This window comes from Talpa occidentalis, unplaced genomic scaffold (assembly GCF_014898055.3).
Source record: "Talpa occidentalis isolate TD23 unplaced genomic scaffold, MPIMG_talOcc4v2.1 talOcc4.4, whole genome shotgun sequence".
NCBI lineage: Eukaryota > Metazoa > Chordata > Mammalia > Eulipotyphla > Talpidae > Talpa > Talpa occidentalis.
The window spans coordinates 32,913,711-32,936,212 of record NW_023604295.1 but is presented as its reverse complement, the minus strand read 5'-3'; the positions used below and the strand labels follow the sequence as shown (position 1 = coordinate 32,936,212).

At 36.9% G+C, this 22,502-nt stretch overlaps 1 protein-coding gene across 4 annotated transcripts; it reads left to right on the top strand.

The window, feature by feature from the left end:
- Positions 1-56: 56 nt before the first annotated feature.
- On the top strand, positions 57-21,637 carry TBCCD1 (TBCC domain containing 1). Of its 4 annotated transcripts, none has more exons than XM_037525250.2 (8): positions 57-100; positions 2,334-2,712; positions 4,071-4,226; positions 10,323-10,416; positions 12,323-12,509; positions 12,659-13,156; positions 17,446-17,596; positions 21,150-21,637. In XM_037525250.2, the coding sequence occupies exons 2-7, from the start codon at positions 2,377-2,379 to the stop codon at positions 17,573-17,575; spliced, it is 1,401 nt and encodes a 466-aa protein (XP_037381147.1). In that variant the 5' UTR covers positions 57-100; positions 2,334-2,376; the 3' UTR covers positions 17,576-17,596; positions 21,150-21,637. The 4 variants fall into 4 exon arrangements, with proteins under 4 accessions (XP_037381147.1, XP_037381144.1, XP_037381146.1 ...); XM_037525247.2 differs by having other exon boundaries at positions 10,050-10,416; XM_037525249.2 differs by lacking the exon at positions 57-100 and adding an exon at positions 283-963 and having other exon boundaries at positions 10,050-10,416.
- The last annotated feature ends 865 nt before the right edge of the window (positions 21,638-22,502 follow it).

The following is a 22,502-nucleotide window of genomic DNA, read 5'->3' as shown; positions in this document are numbered from 1 at the left end:
GTCCCGCGCCTGCGCGCTGGGAGCGACGGCGGGCCGGCGAGCGGGCGCGGGGCGCGGCGGCGCGGAGGGTGCAGCGCAGCGGCGCCTGCCGACGACGCAGGTAACCGCGCGCGGGCCGGCGCCAGGAAGGCTGCCTGGGCCCCCCGCGCGTTAGGCTCGGGCTGGGTAGGCGGTCTTCGTGCTCGCCACGTCTCAGGCCCACCACAGGCTTGGGGCTCCCCGCTTCCCGAAGTCTGGCCGCGTCCCAGCCCTGGCTGTGTCCCCAGCGCCGGCGAAGGCGCGCGCGAGAACCGCCTTGGCTCGTGGGCCCTTTTCAGAAACCCTATTGAATATCACGACCCGGTCACTCCGCGGGGGATCATTTGAAGCGGGAAAAAGCTCCATTTTTGCTTACAAATGTAGCTCTCTTGAGTTACTGAGGTCGAATGGGGGGTGCATCCCCAGGGGTTTGGCTTTTGATTGCACCCTTCGAGGGACAGGGGCATAATACCTTGCAAAGCAGCCTGTTTCCTTTTGGAGGCGAGCTAACATGGGCCTCGAGTGACTTTCGTGGTCTGGTTAGCATTCAGGACCAGGCTAAGCCGCTCCCGTGTTTCAAGACAGTTGCTGGTTATCCTCTCAGTCTCCTCTGTGGGTTCCTTCATTCTGGCCCTTCATCTGACCCGTACGTGGCCTCAGCCTCTGGCCACTCGTCCTGGCAGTCCTTCTCTGGATCCCTTCCCGTTTTTCAGAGATGCTCCCAAAACGGGTTCCTAAATAAAGCAGAACTGTTCTACAGTTAGACAGATTTGAATTCTAATTCAGGACTATGCCAATTTAAGTATGCGACTTTGCATTAAGTCCTTTAACTTCTCTAAGCCTCAGTTTTCTCATCTGAAAGTGGGGGTAACTGTATGTCTCTCCAGGGGGTGTGAGGACAATGGAGATGAAGGCCACAGAAAGTATTTCACGTGCTACTTGATAGTAAGTGAGCACTATTGAGGTCAGTTATTTTTTGAACAGATAATTCCCCCCAAAGAAGCATGAGTTTCTTATCAAATGCAAAATATAATAATGGCAACAAAACATTTCTCATCAGTCGTAACAGGTGTTTTAAGTGATGTTAACACTTAGTAGTGTTCCATGAAGAGGGTACCTTGGTCAAGTGATGGTTTTGTTTAATACAACATCTTGGAAATTAATGGAAAATATATCAAGAGCTTCAAAAGTGTCAGTTACTTCATTTTGCAAATGTACATCTGAAAATCTTCTCTGGGGATTAATCATGCAGGAAATGTGCAGGCAGATGATAATTATAGCATTATGTATGATAGTGAAAACATTAAAACCTTTTTTAATGGAAAATTTTAACGTACAAAAGTAGAAGAGGTAAATAACCCCCCATGTGCTCATTACCCAACTAAAATAATGATCAATATTTTGCCTATCTTGTTTTGTGAAAATGTTTAAACTAATATCTAAAAATAAAAGTTGAATAAATTAGGATACATTTTTTGGAATGCTATGAAGCTTTAAAAATAATACGAAATTGTATCTATGCTATCAAAATTGTGAAAACCCAAAAACTACAGTGTGTGTAGAAAGAAGACAAGAAGGAAGTACAGTAAAATAGTAACTAGTTTCTCTTTGGTGGTGAGACTAAATGGTTTCCGTCCCTTTTATTTTTGATATTTTATTAATATTCCATACAAATTATGTATTGTTGTTATAAGAAACAGAATTAAAAAATACTGCACCTGAACTGAGCATAGCAGAATATGCCATAGCAGGGGCACTGTTACAGAGAATAAAAATGCTTTAAGTTCCCCAGATCTATTTTTGCAGCCTGTGTTTATATAAGCAGTCCTGTCAGCTTCCTGTGTTAGTCCTTCATATTGAACTTATATGGTCAGCGAACATAGCAAATTAACTCTAACCAACCATACTCTTTATGTAAGTGATTTAACTCTGTAATATTTTTGTCCCTTTATTTTGACTAGTGCTACCCGTCAAGGTATAGCAAGATTTTCTGTAATGAGATGAGTCTTTTCCATTTCATCTTTCTGACCTAAGCAAGGATACAATACATTCCTCATGTATTTTCATACTTTCCCTAAAACAAACACTTTGAACCAGTCAAGTAAAGATAATGTATTTTATCACAAAATTGTTCTTGCTTAAATAGTTGGTAATGAGATGTCAGCAAAAATCTATTCTGCTCTAAGTTGATGAGCTATATCTGCCTTTTAAATTGGTAGAGTACATTTAAAAAGTTAGGAAAGGGTTCACCTTACAAGAAAATGTATAAATGACTTTTGTTTCAAACACATACGTGAAGAAACTTTGTTTCCTAGGTATGCAAAGAAGGCTTTTCACACAAATGTCCATAGAGATAATATGGACCAGTCCGGAGTTCTCCTCTGGGTGAAAACAGAACCCTTTATAGTGGGCGCCTTGCAGGTGCCCCCACCATCCAAATTCAGCCTTCACTATCTCAGGAAGATATCTACCTATGTACGAACCCGGGCCACAGAGGGAGCTTACCCACGCCTATACTGGTCTACGTGGAGGCACATTGCATGTGGGAAGCTGCAATTGCCCAAGGATCTGGCATGGCTTTACTTTGAAATATTTGATAGTCTGGCAGTGAAGACATCAGAGGAACGGCTCGAGTGGTCTGAGATTCTGTCCAACTGTGTGTCTGAGGATGAAGTCGAAAAGCAGAGAAATCAGGTATGGCTTTTTATATAATGTGTGTGTGTGTGTGTGTGTGTGTGTGTAGTGTATAATTTGGGAAATAAGCTTTTTAAGATGTAGTAGCTGTACAGTGTGCAGTTTTAGGTTAATGACCATTTGGACTCCAAAGCACTATCTGAGCTGTTACTGGTTCCAGTTTGACAGTATTTAATATATTTAATAAATGAGATCTTACTTAGCAATCTTATTCACCTATTCCCAAAGCAGTAATGTTAGAGGAACATTAATAGGAAGAGGGAAATATTTCTATTGACTTGAGAAATATTTTCAGCCAAGTGGATACTTATAAACCAAATTTGTTATAGAGTACCTGACTATTTTTAAGTGAATGTCTGCTTTGTGTTAGGATTCAAAGATGATTAGGAAAGCATTTCTGTTCTCACAGAGATCAGAAACTAGTAGAGGAAGCTGGTGGACAGACAAGTGCTACTTAAGTAATATTGTGATATGTATAATAACAAAATTTTGCATAAAATACAGAAATAGAATAGAAAATAATTAATTCTGGTGAGCAGAAAGGATTTCCCAGAGAAAGTATATAAATCAGAGTAGGCTAATTTCAGTCCCAGCCTTTCAGTGACTTAACACTGTAACAGTTTATTTCTCATTCATGCTACAGTCCAATACAGGTCATCTCATTGGATGAATTTTTTTTAAAGATTTATTTATTTATGCATACAAGAGCTGGGGTACAGGCCAGAGGTGTTGGGGGGTGAGAGGATTCAGCAGAGACAGAGTAGGGAACAGAACAGGCAGATTGACAAAGCACTGCTGAGGGGAGCAGCGAGCGAGTCAGGAGAGGTCTGCTGCTCCATGTGGGTTGCTCCCTGGCTGGCCGGGGAATCTAACTCGTGTTGCAGTGGCTATGGACAGCTTCATAGGTTGTCTTAACCCCTTGCGCCACCAGGGAGGCCCTGCCCCGATATCTTAAACTTTCTTCATACATATATGAACTTTAATGCTGTCTTGATTAAATTTTCTTTCCTTCTTCTATGTACTTAAATTACTAAGGTTTTTTAAAAACTAATTTTAAACTTCTGAAATAATATACTTTTTAAAAGTATATATTTCAGCCTTTTCATCAGTTTTGGGAGAGGATGTCTGACTATCGATGGCAAAGATAGCTTTCTGAGCAGTTAAGGGACTGCAGTTAAATTACTTTTAGGAACTTCTCTAGCTGGGTATCAGAAACATATATATCAATTGTCTTCTTTGGATCAGCAATCTGTTGTGAATCTATTTTACTATATTGTATTTAGTTGTAGACTAGTGACTCGTGTGGTTTTAGGACACATGTTTATTATGGTTTTTTTTTGTTTTTTTTTTTTGGACAGCTTTCAGTGGACACGCTACAGTTTCTGCTCTTCTTATACATACAGCAGTTAAACAAGGTCTCCCTGAGGACATCACTGATTGGAGAAGAATGGCCTAGCCCCAGAAATAGATCTCAGTCACCTGACCTCACTGAAAAATCCAGTTGTCATAATAAGGTACTGATAAATTTTGATTTCTAAATTTCCTAAAAGGGACAATTTGAGAGGGAGATGGTTTGTCTTCATTAAAACTTACATTGGGGTTACTTAGATAAGCTAGTGATTTGCTATTTGCTTTGTTTTGCTTTTTACTTTTTTCCCCTTTAATTATAAAATGAAGTCAATATATGCCATCTTAATCAAAATAAAGAAGTGATTTCAGTTTCTTCATTGACACAAAAATCACTTATGTGGTTTTGGGGCATATCATTCAGTCTTCTCTTGTTAGCATCCCCATTTTTGTACATGTTAATGAATTTGAATCTGTTTACTACATTAGGATAAGTGAGAAGGTACAGTATTTGCATAATCTGTTAAATTAATGATAAATTCCATTTTATATGATTGTTATTTGCTTAAGATTAAATTCAACATGCTTAAGTAATTGTAAATGATATGATACAACCTAGAAGTTAAATTTAATTGCCTTATATTTTGAGTTTTAGAAAATGTCTTATTTCTTTTTTATGTTTTTATAAAGAAACCCAAATGTTTTTACATGTTCGTGTAAAACCATTTTGAAAAACTTAAGTGAAATGTAGGTCTCAGTTTTAGTGATATCAGACTCTTTTAAAAACAAATGTTCTAGGGCCTCCCCTGGTGGCGCAGTAGTTGAGCGCTGGGCTGCGAAGCTGCCTGCAGCCTCTGCAGTGCCAGTTCGATCTCCAGCCACTGGCAAGTGTCCCACATGGCATGCAGACCTCTCCTGCCATGCCCACTGCTCCCCTCAGCAGTGTGTTTCGTCAATCTGCCTGTTCTGTTCCCTGCTCTGGCTCTGGTGAATTCTCTCACCCTCCCATGCTTCTGACTGTACCCAATGCTTGTATAAATAAATAAATAAATCTTTAAAAAAACTAAAAAAAAAACAAATGTTCTAAAGCTAAAAATAAATCTCTTTGATATTTGGTGCTTTTATAATCTCTTTTTATAATCTATTTTTTGTAATAAATTTTGTTTACTGTTAAATTCCATGACACTATACCTTCCTGGTTCTGCTTCTGATGCTTCTTTCTGACTCTTTATTCATGAACCTCTCTTCCCTGACTTGTACATGGCATTGTTCTCCCAGGATTCTGCCTATGGCAACTTTGTCTCCTCATTCAAGCTCTTTATTCAACATAATTTATTCTTTACCCATGACTTACTATATCTCAGTCACTCATAACTTAGTCTTCTTTCTAGATTTACCTCTTCACACATAGATTCCTTTCTTTACCTTAGATTCAGAATATCCAATTACAGAAATTTTAGAGATGCCAATAATTGCCTATTCTTTCCACATGCAATTCCTGCTACGTGGGCAACATTGAGAGAGAATGTTTTGAGCTAAGGTAGCCAGCATTCATATCCAGGTCTGCCACTTAGTATCACATGATTTTTTTTTTTTTTTTTGGCAAGTCAGTTAACTTCTCTAGGCCTTAACCTTTCTTCTATAGTGGGTATGATAATACCTATTTCTGAAAGGCTATGATTCAGTGAAATATTAGCATGAGACATGTTGCATACTGAGCATCAGTGAATTGTGATTCTGTTTTATGCTATAGTATAGCTTCTTCCGACAATTGATACTTTACTAGAATAGCCCATCCATTGGATATATTTGACATTGGTCTGATTTGTGATTATAAGCTGTCCCAATCAAAACCCTTATGGACTAAAGAAATAACCTGTTGTGTTGAGTACTTGAGCTGACAGCCCATGTGGCATTGGGGCCAGAAATAGCCACCTTGCTCATGAATGACCTGGAATTATGAGGGATTAGAAACTCTGAGGTAATCAGAGAGAAAGAAGAGACTGGAACAGACATGCAGAGACACTCTGGCCCCTAAGGGGAACCAGGTTCCAGATAGCTTTCCAACTCCAGTTGTGATGAGTCCTACCTGTACTTTAGTTTTGGAGATAGCTTTGTACCCCTACAGTAAAATTTACTTGAACTGACCTTTATTCCCTGCGCTAGTGAGTTACCATAGGCTACCCATACTCATGCTCTTTCTTTCTCTCTCACCACCTGTACATAGTTTGTTGTCAAGTCTTACTAATTCTACCTTCATATTAACTCTTAAAAAAACATACTCATAGCAGGAATCTAGAAAACCTAAATAAGGGACCAGGGAAAAGAATAACTATAAGAAAGAAAAAATCAAAATCAACAAACAACTATGAACCAGAGACACACTATGGGGGTGGGGGGCGGGGAAAGGAGGGATTGGGGTTAAAATAAGGGGGTTGCAATTGTATGGGGAATATAAAAATAAAATTTAAAAAAACTAAAAAACAAATCTTTAAAAAATCTTTAAAAAATAAATGCATACATGTAAAAATAAATGCATATACGAATGAAAACAAAAAAAAAGTCCCTTTTCTTCTTCTTTTAGAGGCTCTAATTACATTTTCCCCTTAATTTCTGTAGTTAGATCCTACCTAGTTCTCATGCTTTTAGTCTTTAATCCACCTGTTATACTGGACTTTCTAAAATGCAATGGATGAAAATCAATCAACATTATCCAACACATCAACAAAAAGAAAAATAACAACCATGTGATAATATCAATAGATGCCGAGAAAGCTTTAGACAAAGTGCAACACCCATTCAGATAAAAGCCCTTGAAATTCTTGGGATACAAGGAACATACCTCAACATCATAAAGGCCATATATGACAAGCCAACAGCCAGTATCATTCTCAATGGTGAAAAGCTGAAAGCATTTCCATTAAGATCTGGAACAAGACAAGGATGTCCACTCTCACCACTGCTTTTCAATATAATCCTGGAAGTTCTAGCCAGAGCAATAAGAGAAGAGAAAGACATAGAAGGAATCCAAATAGGAAAAGAAGAAGTCAAACTATCACTATTTGCAGATGATATGATAATATACATAGAGAACCCCAAAAACTCCACAGAAAAACTAATTCAACTCATCAATCAGTTCAGTAAAGTGGCAGGATACAAATTCAACACGCAAAAGTCTGTAGCCTTCCTATATACAAACAATAAATCTGAAGAAGAAGAAATCCAAAAAACCGTCCCTTTTATTATTGAAACAAAAAAAACCCCAAATACTGGGAATAAATCTAACAAAAGAGGTAAAGGACCTATACAAAGAAAACTATAAAACACTGTTAAAAGAAATAGAAGAAGACACAAAGAAATGGAAAGACATCCCCTGCTCATGGATTGGAAGAATAAACATTATTAAAATGGCCATCCTACCAAAAGCAATATACAGATTCAATGCTACTCCAATAAAAATTTCAATATCATTCTTCAAAGAAATAGAACAATTATTGATGAAATTCATATGGAATCACCAAAATCACCGAATAGCCAAACCTCTCCTGAAAAAAAAAGAAGGGAGTGGAGGCATCACATGCCCAGACTTCAAACTATGCTACAAAGCCATAATCATCAAAACTGCATGGTATTGGGACGAGAACAGACACACAGACCAATGGAATCGAATAGAAAATCCAGAAATAAACCCACAGATTTATGGTCAACTAATCTTTGACAAAGGAGCAAAGGATATGCATTGGAGCAAAGAAAGTTTGTTCAATAAATGGTGCTGGGAAAACTGGGTCACTGCATGCAAAAGAATGAAGCTTGACTACTACCTAACACCATACACAAAAACCAACTCAAAATGGATTAAAGAACTAGACATAAGACCTGAAACCATAAAATACATAGAAGGAAATACAGGCGAAACACTACATGATAGGCACATCAAAGACATCTTTACAGACACATCACCCAAAGCAGTGATAGCGAAGGCAAAGATAAACAGCTGGGGCTACATCAAATTAAAGAGCTTCTGCACAGCAAAAGAGACAATAACAAAAACAAAGAGAAACCCCACCGACTGGGAGAACATTTTTGCACACAACACTAATGATAAAGGACTGATCACAAAAATCTACAAAGAGCTGATGAGACTCAACAAAAACAAAGAAAATAATCCAATCAAAAAATGGGCAGAAGAGCTAAAAAGAAACTTCTCTGAAGAGGAAGTGCAAACGGCCAACAGGCATATGAAAAAATGTTCAACATCGCTTGTTATCAGGGAAATGCAAATCAAAACTGCAATGAGATACCATCTCACACCAGTGAGAATGGCACATATTAAAAAAACTAGCAACAACAAATGTTGGCGAGGTTGTGGAGAAAAAGGAACTGTCCTGCACTGTTGGTGGGAGTGCAACTGGTCCAACCTCTGGAGAGCTGTGTGGAGATTTCTTGACCTACTCAACATAGAGCTTCCATATGATCCAGCAATTCCACTCCTTGGTATTTACCCAAAGGACACAGAAACAGTAATTCCAAAGAGCACCTGCACCCCTATGTTCATAGCAGCACTTTTTACAATAGCTGAGCTTTGGAAACAACCCAAATGCCCAAAAATAGATGACTGGATCAAGAAGATGTGGTACATATACACCATGGAATATTACTCAGCATTCAAAAAAGATAGACACATGCAATTTGCAGCAACATGGATGGCACTGGAAGGGATCATGCTCAGTGAAATAAGCCAGAAAGAAAAAGAAAAATACCGGATGGTCTCACTCATAGCAGGAATCTAGGAAACTTGAATAAGGGACCAGGAAAAAGAATAACTATAAGAAAGAAAATATCAAAATCAACAACTATGAACCAGAGACACACAATGGGGGGTGGGGAGCGGGGAAAGGAGGGCTTGGGGTCAAATAAGGGGGTTGTAATTGTATGGGGAATACAAAAATAAAATTTAAATAAAAAAATAAAATGCATATGAATATGTTCATCTTCTGCCTAAACTCCATCAGAAAGGGATGCAGAACAAGGTGGGGGGGGGGGCAATGGTTTGTGGTGGAGATTGTGCCTGCTTTGGTGTTGGATGTGGTGTGGGTAACATAGATCCAGAGAGGTGTGAACCTATTCCCCTAAACCATATACAGTGTTGTAAACCGATGTTATGCCAATAAAAAATAATTAGAGTTTATTGTTTCTCCTGTGCTCATAAAATGTATTTGTTGATTTCTGCTATAGGTCTTACCATACTGTCTCATAATTACTTGTTAATAATTGTTTTTTACTACATAGACTCTGAGTTCCTTGAGGACAGGAACTGTCTTGTTTGATTTACCTAATTCATCACTTAAACACTACCCATTCTGTGTGAGAGATTCAAAGCATATCTGTCAAATGAATGAGCCAAATCTTGGTACATTTGCCAACATGAAGCCTATTCCCAAATTTATCGTTTCTCTTCCTTTTAGTCACTGTAAGATCAGATGCTTTGTTTCATGTAGTGGAATTTAAAATTCCTTCTGTAATTTGAGAAGATAAATATAGGAAACTAATGCTTCATAGAATGATTGTCTAAGGTGGTTATTTTATGTTTGGTCTGAAATTTTTAGAATATTTACTACCTGTAACCTTGAGCAAGTTTATGAACTTTCTGTATCTCCATTTTCTCATCTGTACAGTGGGTGTGATAATAACATCTACTTTAAGATTATTGTTGAATTAAACACTAAAGTTTGTATACCAGTTAGTGCTTGGCATACACTAAGGGTTAGCTATTATGTATTACTTTTGAGTTAGCTAAGCTGGAGAAAGAATTTGTGTATACCTGTTAGAATTACAAAAAAAAAAAAATTATAAGATTTATATAGCCATCTCAAATGGTTTTGGAGGGTGGCGATGAGGCAAAGTAATACTATAATATAATGAATATATAAAAGTTTCAGGTCTTAGAGAATCTCTGTTCTTTTAAGAGTGCTTTCTTTTGATATTTTTAGAACTGGAATGATTACAGTCACCAAGCTTTTGTCTGTGATCATCTGTCCGATCTCCTTGAACTGCTTTTAGATCCAGAACAACTCACTGCATCATCTCATTCAACCCATACTAGTCTAGTCTCTCGAGAAGCTGTTGTGGCACTCAGCTTCCTTATTGAAGGTACAGTGAGGAGAGCCAGGAAGATATATCCACTTCATGAACTTGCACTGTGGCAACCACTGCATGCACAAAGTGGCTTCTCAAAGATCTCTAAGACCTTTTCTTTCTACAAGCTGGAAGCCTGGTTGAGAGCCTGCTTGACTGGGAATCCATTTGGCACATCTGCTTGCCTCAAATCTGGAAAGAAGTTGGCTTGGGCTCACCAAGGTATTTTTTAAGATTTTAATCTACATTAAATTGAAAGACAAGTTAAGGAACCTAGTGTTTTCCAGCATATTAATAATCACTTCTGTAAAAGACCTAAAAAAAAATTACTAGAGAAAAAGGGACCATCTTCCTTTTGTATATGACTTTCTTCCAAGGCAGCAATAGTCTACGAGTTGGTTCCTCATTCCAGGTTGTTTGGTTGCAATTAACAGAAACTCCAACTTCAGTTAGTCATCTCTTTGTTTTGCTTTCCTCTTTTCCCACTCTCTCCATCTTCCTTTCATTTGCTCATTTGTGTAAGACTTTCCTATTTTTTATGCAAAACAGCAAAATTTGGCCATTCTATAGTTAGAATGTTAGTATAGAGATGAGGTCCTTTTTAACTACACAGATATAAGCAAAATAGGTATTTCTAAATTGGAAATTTAGATTTATAGTAGAAAGAGTGTTTTCGGTTGCATCAGTAGTTTTTCCTGATAGCCCAGCAATAGCTGAAGGGATAGGACAGGTGCTATATGACCTTCTTGGGGCTCTTAATACATTCAAGGAGAAGAAGGACTGAATAAACATCTCAATAGGTGCCTATACTGAGCAAATGCCAGGAAAAGTTAATGGAGAAAAAAAACCCAAAAACACAAGGATATACTTATATAATCTCTGAATTTCAAAGTAATGAAGAAATAGATCCTGTGCAAATGTACAGAAAGTAATTTTTCTATCAATTTTTATCATGCTAAAAAAACTTCAGCTATATCTACAGAATCTTGAGACAAAAAGATTGTTATCCAAGAGTTCTGTATCTCCCCAAGCTATTGCTGTAGTAGGAGGTCAGGACTCTTGGATATGTAAGGCTCCCACAAACATATAGGAGATGATATGGAATTCTCAATGCTAATGAAAAAACTTCTGCAGCTTCAGGTAAGGTTTAATGTTGTTAAAGTAGGCCCTCATAGGAAAAGAAGGATATCTAACTTCTAAGGATTGTACTAAAATGTTAACAGTGGTGTATGGTAGGATTACAAATATTTTTTCTTCTTTTGTTACTAGTAATAAAGTTTCTCTACAATAAGCATACATTACTTACGTAATAAAAGGAAACAATACGAATTGCTTTAAACGAAGAGTGATAACATACTCTTGTGACCAGGAATTCTATTTGGCTCAAATCTTTATTTCCAAGATCATTGCTAACTCCCAAGTAGAGAGCCCACCTTCCTGTCATAAACAGTACCTTGCAGGAGGTACTGTTGACCAGTGTTATTTACAAGGATGCCCTGGTGGTTCATACCCCTGCAGTCTGAAAAACCAATCACATATTGGTGGGACTGCATTAAGAGAGCGACCTATGTAGATTTTTTTTGAGTATCAGTTCCTGCAAGGTACTGTTTATGACAGGTAGGTGGGCTCTCTACTTGGGAGTTAGCAGTGATCTTGGAAATAAAGATTTGAGCTAAATAGAATTCCTGAAATGATTTGGTAGTAATTTAGCAGGGGTTCAGATTAGTATTATGACAATTTAAAGAGATTATTTAAGGGTTGGAATGATAAATTAACTCATATTGACATCTTGGAGGAGAAGCTTGATTTGGGTTAGCTCTGCCTTTTACTGTCCATATGACCTTAGGCATGTTACTTGAAGGGTAGAAATGATAAAAAAAAAAAAAAAAATTTAGACCTATAGGCAATATTGAATGGAGTATAGGCTTAAAAATTTTATAAGAAAAATAATGAAATTTTGCAAACATACAGAAAAGTATGTATAGCAAACACATTACCCAATACCTGAATCTAAGATTTTTTTAAGACCTTACAGTTATCTAACTTATGTATACATGTAGACATATTTAACCTTATATGATTTTTTTCTTTGATTTGAAAATATCTCATTTATGTTTTTCCTATGTAGTTGAAGGGACAACCAAAAGAGCTAAAATTGCATGTAATACTCATGTGGCCCCTAGGATGCACCGCATGTTGGTGATGAGCCAGGTTTACAAGCAGACATTAGCCAAAAGCTCAGACACTCTGGTGGGGGCACATGTGAAGATTCATCGTTGCAACGAATCTTTTATATATTTGCTCTCTCCCTTACGGTAAGCAGTCTTCATACTGTTTTGACATTTTTATATTTTCTTTGGAATAGGATTGATACTTTTTTTTTTTTTTGCATGAGATAATGTTATTGCAGTAAAATATTTTTCATCTTACTCAAAATAATTCATCTCATTTTTTCATATTTCAGGTCTGTGACAATTGAGAAGTGTAGGAATAGCACCTTTGTCTTGGGCCCTGTACAGACTGCTCTTCACCTCCACAGCTGTGACAATGTTAAAGTCATTGCTGTTTGCCATCGTTTGTCCATTTCTTCTACAGCAGGTTGCATCTTTCATATTCTGACACCTACACGCCCACTTATTCTTTCTGGGAACCAGACAGTAACTTTTGCCCCTTTTCATACTCATTACCCAATGCTGGAGGAGCATATGGCCAGAACTGGCCTTGCTACAGTGCCTAACTATTGGGACGATCCAATGATTGTATGTAGAGAGAACAGAGACACAAATGTCTTCCGGCTCTTACCACCTTGTGAATTCTATGTATTTATTATTCCCTTTGAAATGGAAGGGGACACAACAGAGATACCTGGGGGTCTTCCACCCACATATCAGAAAGCACTAGGTCAAAGAGAACAGAAGATACAGATTTGGCAAAAAACTGTGAAGGAGGCTCGTTTGACAAAGTAAGTAATTTATGGAAGTAATAATTTGTCTTTTATTTAAAACTCCATGGGAAAGCAAATTAATCTGCATGTGTTTATGGGTGTGTAAAGTAATAAAAAGATACAGTCTGTCTTCGGTTTCAGGTCAGTATTTCAGGTGCTGTTTAACCCTGGTGATAGGAGTAAGTGGATATTCAAGTATTAAACTTGATTCTTTTAAGAATAATCAAGTTTAGTTGGCAGATATAAATTACTTATTTAAGTGAAACATACAGAATATGCAACATAGTCAAATATAAATAGATTGATTTTAGTTTTTAATTTACGTCTCTATATTATACTGGCAGCTCTCAAATTTGGTTGTGTATCAGAATCATCCAAGGAGTTTGATAAAAGTGCAGACTTCCTGGCTTCACCACACCACAGACAGACTGTCCAGAGGTGAATTCCTAGCGATGGTCCTTGGACTAGTGCCTCTTTTTATCAAAGTTTTCCCTAATCCATGGTAAAATATAAAACATAAGTACAATATTTGAAAATTAGGCTAAATTTAGTCAATTTAAATACTGTCTTTCCTGACATTTCCTTCCTACCTTTGGAGCTTTAAATATTTTAGATATATGCTTATTACAGAAGATCATTGTGGTTTATTATGTCTACTACAAAATTTTATTTCAAGGGCATTGGAACTGAAGTCTAGAAACTAGGGACATATTCTGTGGTATAAAAATTCAGAAAACATCACTATTGGTAGTCAGAGAAGCTCAGTGGAGTAAGTACAGTTCATGTCGGACCTTAAACTATGAACTGAGTTTGGATAGAAGTGAGGACTGGGCAAAAACTTTCAACAGCCCTGGAGGAGCAGATGTAGAAGCAGAAGTAGCTATCCTGGAAGTCATATGCTGAAACAGGATTCTGGATATGGAATAGTGGTATTTAAGCTTGGATGAGTAGGTTGAACCCGATTATAGAGAATCTTGAATTCCAGGCAGTGAAAGTTAGATTTAAGTGAAATTAAGTATTAGGAATTATTAAAGGGTTTTGAACAATTGAATGAATAACAGAAAGCTATTACATTTATTCGGGAACATTTATATAATGCTTATATAATGCAAACCCTTTATTAGCTGCTATAGCAGATTTAAAAATGTATAATGCAAAGGGATTGCACATATAAAGATCTTCTGGCTAGAGAGATTTGAAAGAGGAAAGTCAGGATGATAGACTAGGAACTGGACTACAGTGGTGGGAAAGAGGATGGAGTCCAGAAATACTTTAGCAGGAGGCAGGAATCAGTGCACAGTTTTGTGAAAAAGATGAGGAAATCAAAAATGATTCCCAAAAATTGGAGCCCAACTTAGAAACTTTTGATTAATCAGTTTTCTTCTAGAAAGAATAATATACACGTAATATATACATTGAAAGTATACACTTAATATATACATTGAAAGTATATACTTCAAGTATCAACTTAAAAGTAGTGTAATAAGTAATTTTTGTGAGTATAAGCATTTTGATAGTTGATCAAATTTTATTTGTTAAGAGACAATAAGAAAAGTAGGGAATATAGTACCAAGGAGAGTTGCTTCTTCTACATCGTTACCTATTTGAGAGCTGGAGCTAGTTTGAGAAAAGAGTATCAAGTTCTTTGGGGATAGTCTTTACATGAAATTCAGTATGTCCTAATAACGTTTTGAGTTTTATGACCTTTTTCCTTATGACTCCCAAGAGCACTTCCGTTAATAACTGGATTCCATTTGCTTGGTATTAGTTATTTTTTTCCTGATTATCATTATCTTGAAAAGTGGCAGCCATCCCCAAAATGTTTCTTTCTAATAATGTAGAACTGCTCTTTGATATATGAATAAAAATGCTTATTTTAATTAGATCTCTTAGTTTTACTTCAAGACTAGAGTGTTATTCTCTAGATAGTTCTGTCTGCATTGTAGAAAAAAGTACTAAGACTCAGAAATTAGTACTGTCCATGCCACTCCACTAAATGACATTGAATGTGTCGTTTAACCTCTCTGACTTTTAATTACATCACATATAAGGTATAAGTAAAATCTACACCTGGTGAGATTGATGTGAAGATCTAATGAGGTAATTTATAATAATGATGTGAGAGGTACTGTGTATAGCTACGTGAGAGGTGCTAGGTTTAGTAGTATGAATATGAGACACTTTTTTCAGTGATATGTTTGTGAGAAACATCTGGGGAATACCTTTTACTGAGAATATCTGAAATCTGATTTGTTAGAATTAACTTTTTTTTTAAAAAAGATTTATTTATTTATACAAGCACTGGGTACAGTCAGAAGCGCGGGAGGGTGAGAGAATTCACCAGAGCCAGAGCGGGGAGCAGAGCAGGCAGAAGGACCAAAGTACACTGCTGAGGGGAGCAGCGGGCGGCAGGAGAGGTCTGCGCGCCATGTGGGACCCTCCTCCAGTGGCCGGGGAGCAGCCAGGGATCGAACTGGCGCTGCAGAGGCAGCGGGCAGCTTCGCAACCCAGCGTTCAACCTCTGCACCACCGGGGAGGCCCTGTTAGAATTAACTTTATTAAGGGAAATCATAACTGAAAAAGACTGGATCTCGCCATGATATTTTCTGTATAAATTCTCATGGTTTTGTTCTCATCCTATGAACTAAGAAATAAAATATATAATATTTAGTTACATTGTTGCATTTAGACTATTTAAAACAATTGCAACCTGCCAAAAAATATAAAGATCACAAATCATGCTTCACCTGGGAATCCCTTGTGATAATTCTGTGACTCCTATTACAGACATTCCACTTGGTTTGTATCTAATGGATTGAGCCCCCAAGACATTCATACTGTAGACTAGTCATTCTCAGTTTAATATTCACAGACTAATGATGAAGATCATAACAGGTAATAATATGTTGAACACTTACTGTATGCCAAATAATATTGTAAGAACCTTCTATGTATTAACTCGTTTACCATTAATAATATCCTATTATAACTAAGGAAACTAAGGAACAGAGAGATTAAATAAATATTTTATCCAAAGTCACATAGGATCTGGGATTCACATTTAGCCCCATTCCAGAAACTAGATTCTTAGTCTTTGTTTTCTGTAAACTATTGTTATATATAATATAATTTCAATGATGTTATGGAAAATGGATGATTATTAGAAAGCATCCTTTTAAAGCACTTCTATTGTTTGAATGCTTCTATTATTTGAATGCCTAGATTTTTTATGTATGTAAAAATCTTCTACATATGTGCAGAGTCTAGGATGTGGTAAGCATTAAATAAATATTGACTCTGAATTATAGTGTATCCAAGCATTCAGATTTAGAATAACACCAGAAACAAGGAAAAACACTCAATTTAACTTTGGTTTGAACCACAAAATATCTTTGGTTTATGTCTGGACTGACATATGATTATATAGTGGTCTTGTTCTTGCCTTGATCTATCATCATCCCATGTTAGCCTTGTCTGATGGTGTTCTGTGGAATTGTTTATGTTCAGTAGAACATCATGGCTAGACCAGATTCTAGCCACACAAGGCCCTGCTGATATCACTAAGCTAGTTCCTGACTATCAGAAGCTGTTCTTTCTAATCCTAAACATGTTAAATATCCTCTTACTTTAGAACCTTTGCCCTTTTATTTTCCCTCTGCCTGCAATGTTCTTCTCCTGAGACTGACTTGGTTTAATCCATCACTTCACTGAGACTCGTGCTTAAGTGTCATCTCATCCATTTTCTTTACTAGCATTCTCAACGTTCTCCATTTCCTTACCCTGTTGATTTTTAGCCAAGGCATTTATAACTACTTAAGTTCATGACACTTAACTGTTTTATTTATTACTTACATTTCTTACTGGAATATACCATCATTCCCAGGGAGCATAGGTTACATAGATCACATGTGAATGGTGCCCTCACATGTGAATGGAGTCACAGGCCTGCCAGACAGAGGGCTGGTCTCTCTTCCTTTCTTTGACCATTTATCACTCAGAACACTACCCAGCATCATTTGGTCCTCAGTAAATATCTGTTGAGTTAATAACCACAATAGAGCAAATGCATAATTATAGATAAGTCTTTACAAATAGTGCGTTGTATCTGACCAGTCTTTTTTGTTGCTTTTTTTTTTTGGTGGTGGTGATCCAATGTAAAGAATAGAACACAGCAATTACTTGGAGAGAATAAGTGGATATATGGGAATAACAGCATTTATCTCATTCAAGTGTTTTATAATTACTTGGAGTAAAATTAGTATGAGTTAATGTTCTTACATTCTTTTTGCTCTCAATTGCAATTTTAGGGATCAAAGGAAGCAGTTCCAGGTACTTGTGGAGAACAAGTTTTATGAGTGGCTGATTAGTACAGGACATCGCCAACAGCTGGACAGCCTTGTGCCCCCTGCAGCAGGCTCCAAGCAAGCAGCAGGATAAGACTCCTATGTCAAATCACTGGTAGGCATTATAATGCTAGGCATTTAAATTATTTGGGGAAACTCTTATAAACATACAAAAGCATACAGAATGTTATGTTACTGACCATTGCCAAATTGTTCCTACTGCTCCTTTACATACCCATAGTGGTAAGAAGACCAACTAAAATATTCATGTGGAACCTGTATAATTATGGGCAAATATAATGACCAAATTTTGTCTTTTTTGCTTCTTTTTTTTTTTTTTTTTTAAGATTTATTTATTTATTTATATAAACACTGGGTTAGTCAGAAGCACGGGAGGGTGAGAGAATTCACCAGAGTCAGAGAGAGAGCAGAGCAGGCAGACTGATGAAGTACACTGCTAAGGGGAGCAGCGGGCGGCAGGAGAGGTCTGCGTGCCATGTGGGACCCTCACCCAGTGGCTGGGCATCAAACTGGTGCTGCAAAGGCTGCAGGCAGCTTCGCAACCCAGCGCTCAACTGCTGCGCCACCAGGGAGGCCCTTTTCTCTTTCCATCACCACACACAAAACCTATTAATAAATTAGTTAATGTTTATTAATTGCACATACAAATATTGAATAATGAACTCTAAAAGATCACAGATTCAATAGAAGAGACCATGGATACAGACAAGTTAGAAATTATTTAATCCAAATATATAGTATATTTAGTGGAAAGTTTATTTTGCTATTTCAAAGTATTTTTAAAACTAACAATGGAGGGCCTCCCTGGTGGCACAAGGGTTGGGACGCAACCTATGAGGCTCTCAGCAGCCACCACAACACAAGTTTGATTCCTGGCCAGGGAGCAACCCACATGGCACAGCAGACCCCTCCTGTCTTGCCCGCCGCTCCCCTCAGCAGTGTATTTCAGTCAGGCTGCCTGTTCTGTTCCCCACTCTGTCTCTGGTGAATCCTCCCACCTGCCAAACCTCTGGCCTGTACCGCAGCTCTTGTATGTATAAATAAATAAATCTTTAAAAAAAAACTAACAATGGAAAAACAGGCAAAGACCATAAGTAGGTAGTTCACAAAAAAATACATGTAAGCACAAAGATGGTCACTTTTCTCCTCTCTTCTTTATTGTAAATTGAATATCCATATTAGTGTGGGTTAGTTTCAGGGCTCTGAAACCAGTGTTGGTCTATGTGTCTAGCTTTATCCCACTACCATTTTGTTTTGATTACAATAGCTTTGAAGTCTGGGAGTGTGATACCGCTATTCTTTTTTGTCAGCATTGGTTTGGCTATTTGGACTCTTGTGGTTCCATATAAATTTCAGTAGTGTTTGATTTGTTTCTTCAAAGAATACCATTGAAACCTTGATAGGGATTGTATTGACTCTGCATATTGCTTTGGGTAATATGCTTTGGGTAATATGACCATTTAACATTCTTAATCCAATCCATGAGCAGGGGATATCTTTCTATTTCTACCTGTCTTAAATTTCTTTTAACAACATCTTACAGTTTTCATTGTATAGGTCTTTAATCCTCCTTTGTTAAGTTTATTCCTAGACATTTAATTCTTTTTGGTGTGACTGTAAATGGAATTGTCTTCTTCTTTTTTTTTTTTAAAGATTTATTTATTTATGCATACAAGAACTGGGGTACAGGCCAGAGGTGTGGAGGGTGAGAAGACTCATCAGAGACAGAGTGGGGAGCAGAACAGGCAGATCTACTGAAATACACTGCTGAGGGGAGCAGTGGGCAAGCCAAGAGAGGTCTTCTGCACCATGTGGGTTATTCCCTGGCTGACTGGAGATCAAACTCGTGCTGCAGAGGCTATGGGCAGCTTCATAAGTTGCGTCTTAATTCCTTGCGCTACCAGGGAGGGCCAAGGAGTGTCTTCTTGATTTCATTCTCTTCTAGTTAATTGGCTGCATATAGAAATGCAACCTATTTTTGTATATTGATTTTGTTACCTACAATTTTTTTTAATGGTCTGTAGGGTTTTCTATGTGTATTATTATGCCATCTGCAGGGAGTAAGTTTTACTTGTTCTCCCAATTTGGATTCCATTTATGCCTTTCTCTTGCCTAATTGCTAATTAGGATTTCTAATATTATGTTGAGTTGCAGTGGTGATAGTGGGCATCCTGCCTTATACCTGATCTCAGAGGAAAAGCTTTTAGTTTTTCACCATTGGGTGTGATATTAGCTGTGGGCTTCTCATATACAACCTTTATTATGTTGAATTATATTCCTTATATCCCCATTTTTAAAAATCATAAATGTGTGATCTCCACATCTGTTGATGAGATCATATGGTTTTTATCTTTCCTTTTGTTGATCTGGTGAATGACATAGATCCATTTGCAGATATTAAAGCATCTTTGCATCCTTATAATAAATCAAAATTCTCCTTTTTAAAGTGAAGAATTCAGCAGGCTCTGTTATATTTGAAAGTTTGCTTAGCCTTCAGAACATTTTTATCACCCTAAAAATAACCCCCATGCACATTGGTAGTCACTTCTTACTCCTCCCACCCTCAGTATCTTATCCCAGTGCCTGGCAAACATTAATTTACTTTTTGTCTCTTGATTTATCAACTCTGGACTTTTATATAAATGGAATTCTATAACATGAGACTTTTGAACCTGTTTCTTTCACTTAGCAAAATATTCATCCATGTAGCAAGTATCAGTATGTCATTCTTTTTTTATTGGGGGGGGGGCCTGGATAATATTTCATTGTGTGGATATACCACACATTATCTGTTCACCACTTAATGATTAACATTTGAGTTGATGCCACTTTCAAACTATTATGAATAATGCTGCTATGTACTTTACTGTACAAGTTTCTGTGTAGACGTTTTTATTTCCTTTAGCATTTACCTAGGAGTAGGATTGCAAAGTCATAAGTTAACTTTGTGAGGAACTGCTGAACTGTTTTTCCAAAGTTTGGGAAAATTATTTACTTTTTATATTGCTTACATGTTCAAAGTTTTGTAGAAAACTTTTTATTGTATATCATTAATAAATGCTGAGATTAAGAATTGAAAATCAGATGATGGGCCTCCCCTGGTGGCGCAGCGGTTGAGCGCTGGGTTGCGAAGCTGCCCGCAGCCTCTGCAGCACCGGTTCGATCCCCGGCCACTGGCAAGGGTCCCACATGGTGCACAGACCTCTCCTGCCGCCCTCTGCATCCCTCAGCAGTGTATTTCACCACTCTGCCTGTTCTGTTCCCAGCTCTGGCTCTGGTGAATCCTCTCACCTTCCTGCACTTCTGACTGTACCCAGTGCGTGTATAAATAAATAAATAAATAAATCTTTAAAAAAAAAATCAGATGATGATTATACATAAGAAATAGAACTATAATAGGGTAATATTTTAGTTTAGACTAATCCTCTTATCCTGCCATGTTTTTATGTCCATGTATGCGTTCCTTTTTTTTGATTATGAATTATGACCCTTGAAAAAAGGAAAGATAAGTTACTTTAAACTTTGTGTATTTTACCATTTTTAACTATCATCTGATTTGATTCATGTGAAATGCACAGATTTTTCATATTATTTGTATGAATGCAGTAGAAAATTAAGTTATTAATACTTTTCTTTTGTTGTCTTAGGGCCCTGGAAATCAGTTGATGAAAGGAAGATTGTACCTGATGAAAGGAAGAGAGTTTCAAGATAAATCTTGAAACTAAATTTGGAAGATGTTTTTGCTGCTTAAGAGATTTTGGGACTTGTTCTTTTTATTTAAGACCTTTTTTTAGACTTTCATTCCATACTAATTTATTACTATTTAGGTTGACTTTTAGCTAAACTTCTGATTGTCATGTAAACATATTATTTATAGGACATCAGAAGACATCTTTGTGATGCTAAATAGAAAAGGTTGATGAAGGCAGTCTCTGTATATATGTTAATATTAAAGTGAGTGTAGATTTGCAAGTAAACTTCATGTTTTAATTCATATAATAAAAGGGTTTCATGCTTTCTAGAGTTTAAATAAAAGTTTTATAGTTTTTATAACTATTTAAAAGGAAATGTTACTCCTTTAAAAATAATTGAAATAAAAGTATAATTCATTGGAATTTAAATATAGAAGAAATAGTTTTACACAAAGATATTTTAGTCTTTAAAGTCTGAAACAATGAAATTGTGTAAGATCTTTGATTTTTATTTTCTGCTTCAAATTTTCAATAAATAAACTTTTAAAATGTAATCTTCTCCTTTTGATAAAAAGAAAGGTTTACTTTTAATTTTAGAAACGTCTTCCAATGTTATTCTGTGATATTATATCAATATAAAGTTTACATTTCATTGGGAAACCTATGATCTTTAAGATAAAGGAAAAGAATTATCAAATTATTAAAATGAGTCTGAATATTGATAAATGTTCTTTCATATGCTCATTGACTATTTAGTAATTGTATCAAAAAAAGACTCTGCCATTTATTCCTAAAGTTAATTCCCTCAGAATGTGTGTAAATTTTAATTGAAGTTTTCAGTTTCAAGACAAAATTCAAGAAAGCAGAGAATGAAGAAACTCTGGAGTAATGCAAGAGTAAGTTAGGAATTGCAATTGGTTGGCAAAATTAATGGTATTAATCATACTTTTTGAAAGTTGACAAAATTTAAAAATCTAAGCATTAACATAATACTTTATTTCTCATAATTTTTTCTAAAGATTTATTTATGCATAAAAGAACTGGGGAACAGGCCAGAGGTGCAGGGGTGAACGGATTCACCAGAGACAGAATGGGAAACAGAACAGGTGGATTGACTGAAATACACTGCTGAGGGGAGCAGCGGGCAAGACAGGAAGGGTCTGCCGTGCCATATGGGTCAGCTCCCTAGCTGGGGATCAAACTTGTCCTGCAGCCAGAACTCCTGCTGCAGTGGTTGTGGATAGCCTCATAGTGCTGAGACTTCTTATCCTTTGTGCCACCAGGGAGGCCCTATTTCTCACAATCTTA

Coding starts and splice junctions, on each gene's coding strand:
- TBCCD1 (XM_037525247.2), top strand. CDS start 2,377: ATGGACCAGTCCGGAGTTCTCCTCTGGGTGAAAACAGAACCCTTTATA. Junction 4,227..10,049: donor AATCCAGTTGTCATAATAAG/GTACTGATAAAT, acceptor TGATATTTTTAG/AACTGGAATGATTACAGTCA. Junction 10,417..12,322: donor GTTGGCTTGGGCTCACCAAG/GTATTTTTTAAG, acceptor TTTCCTATGTAG/TTGAAGGGACAACCAAAAGA.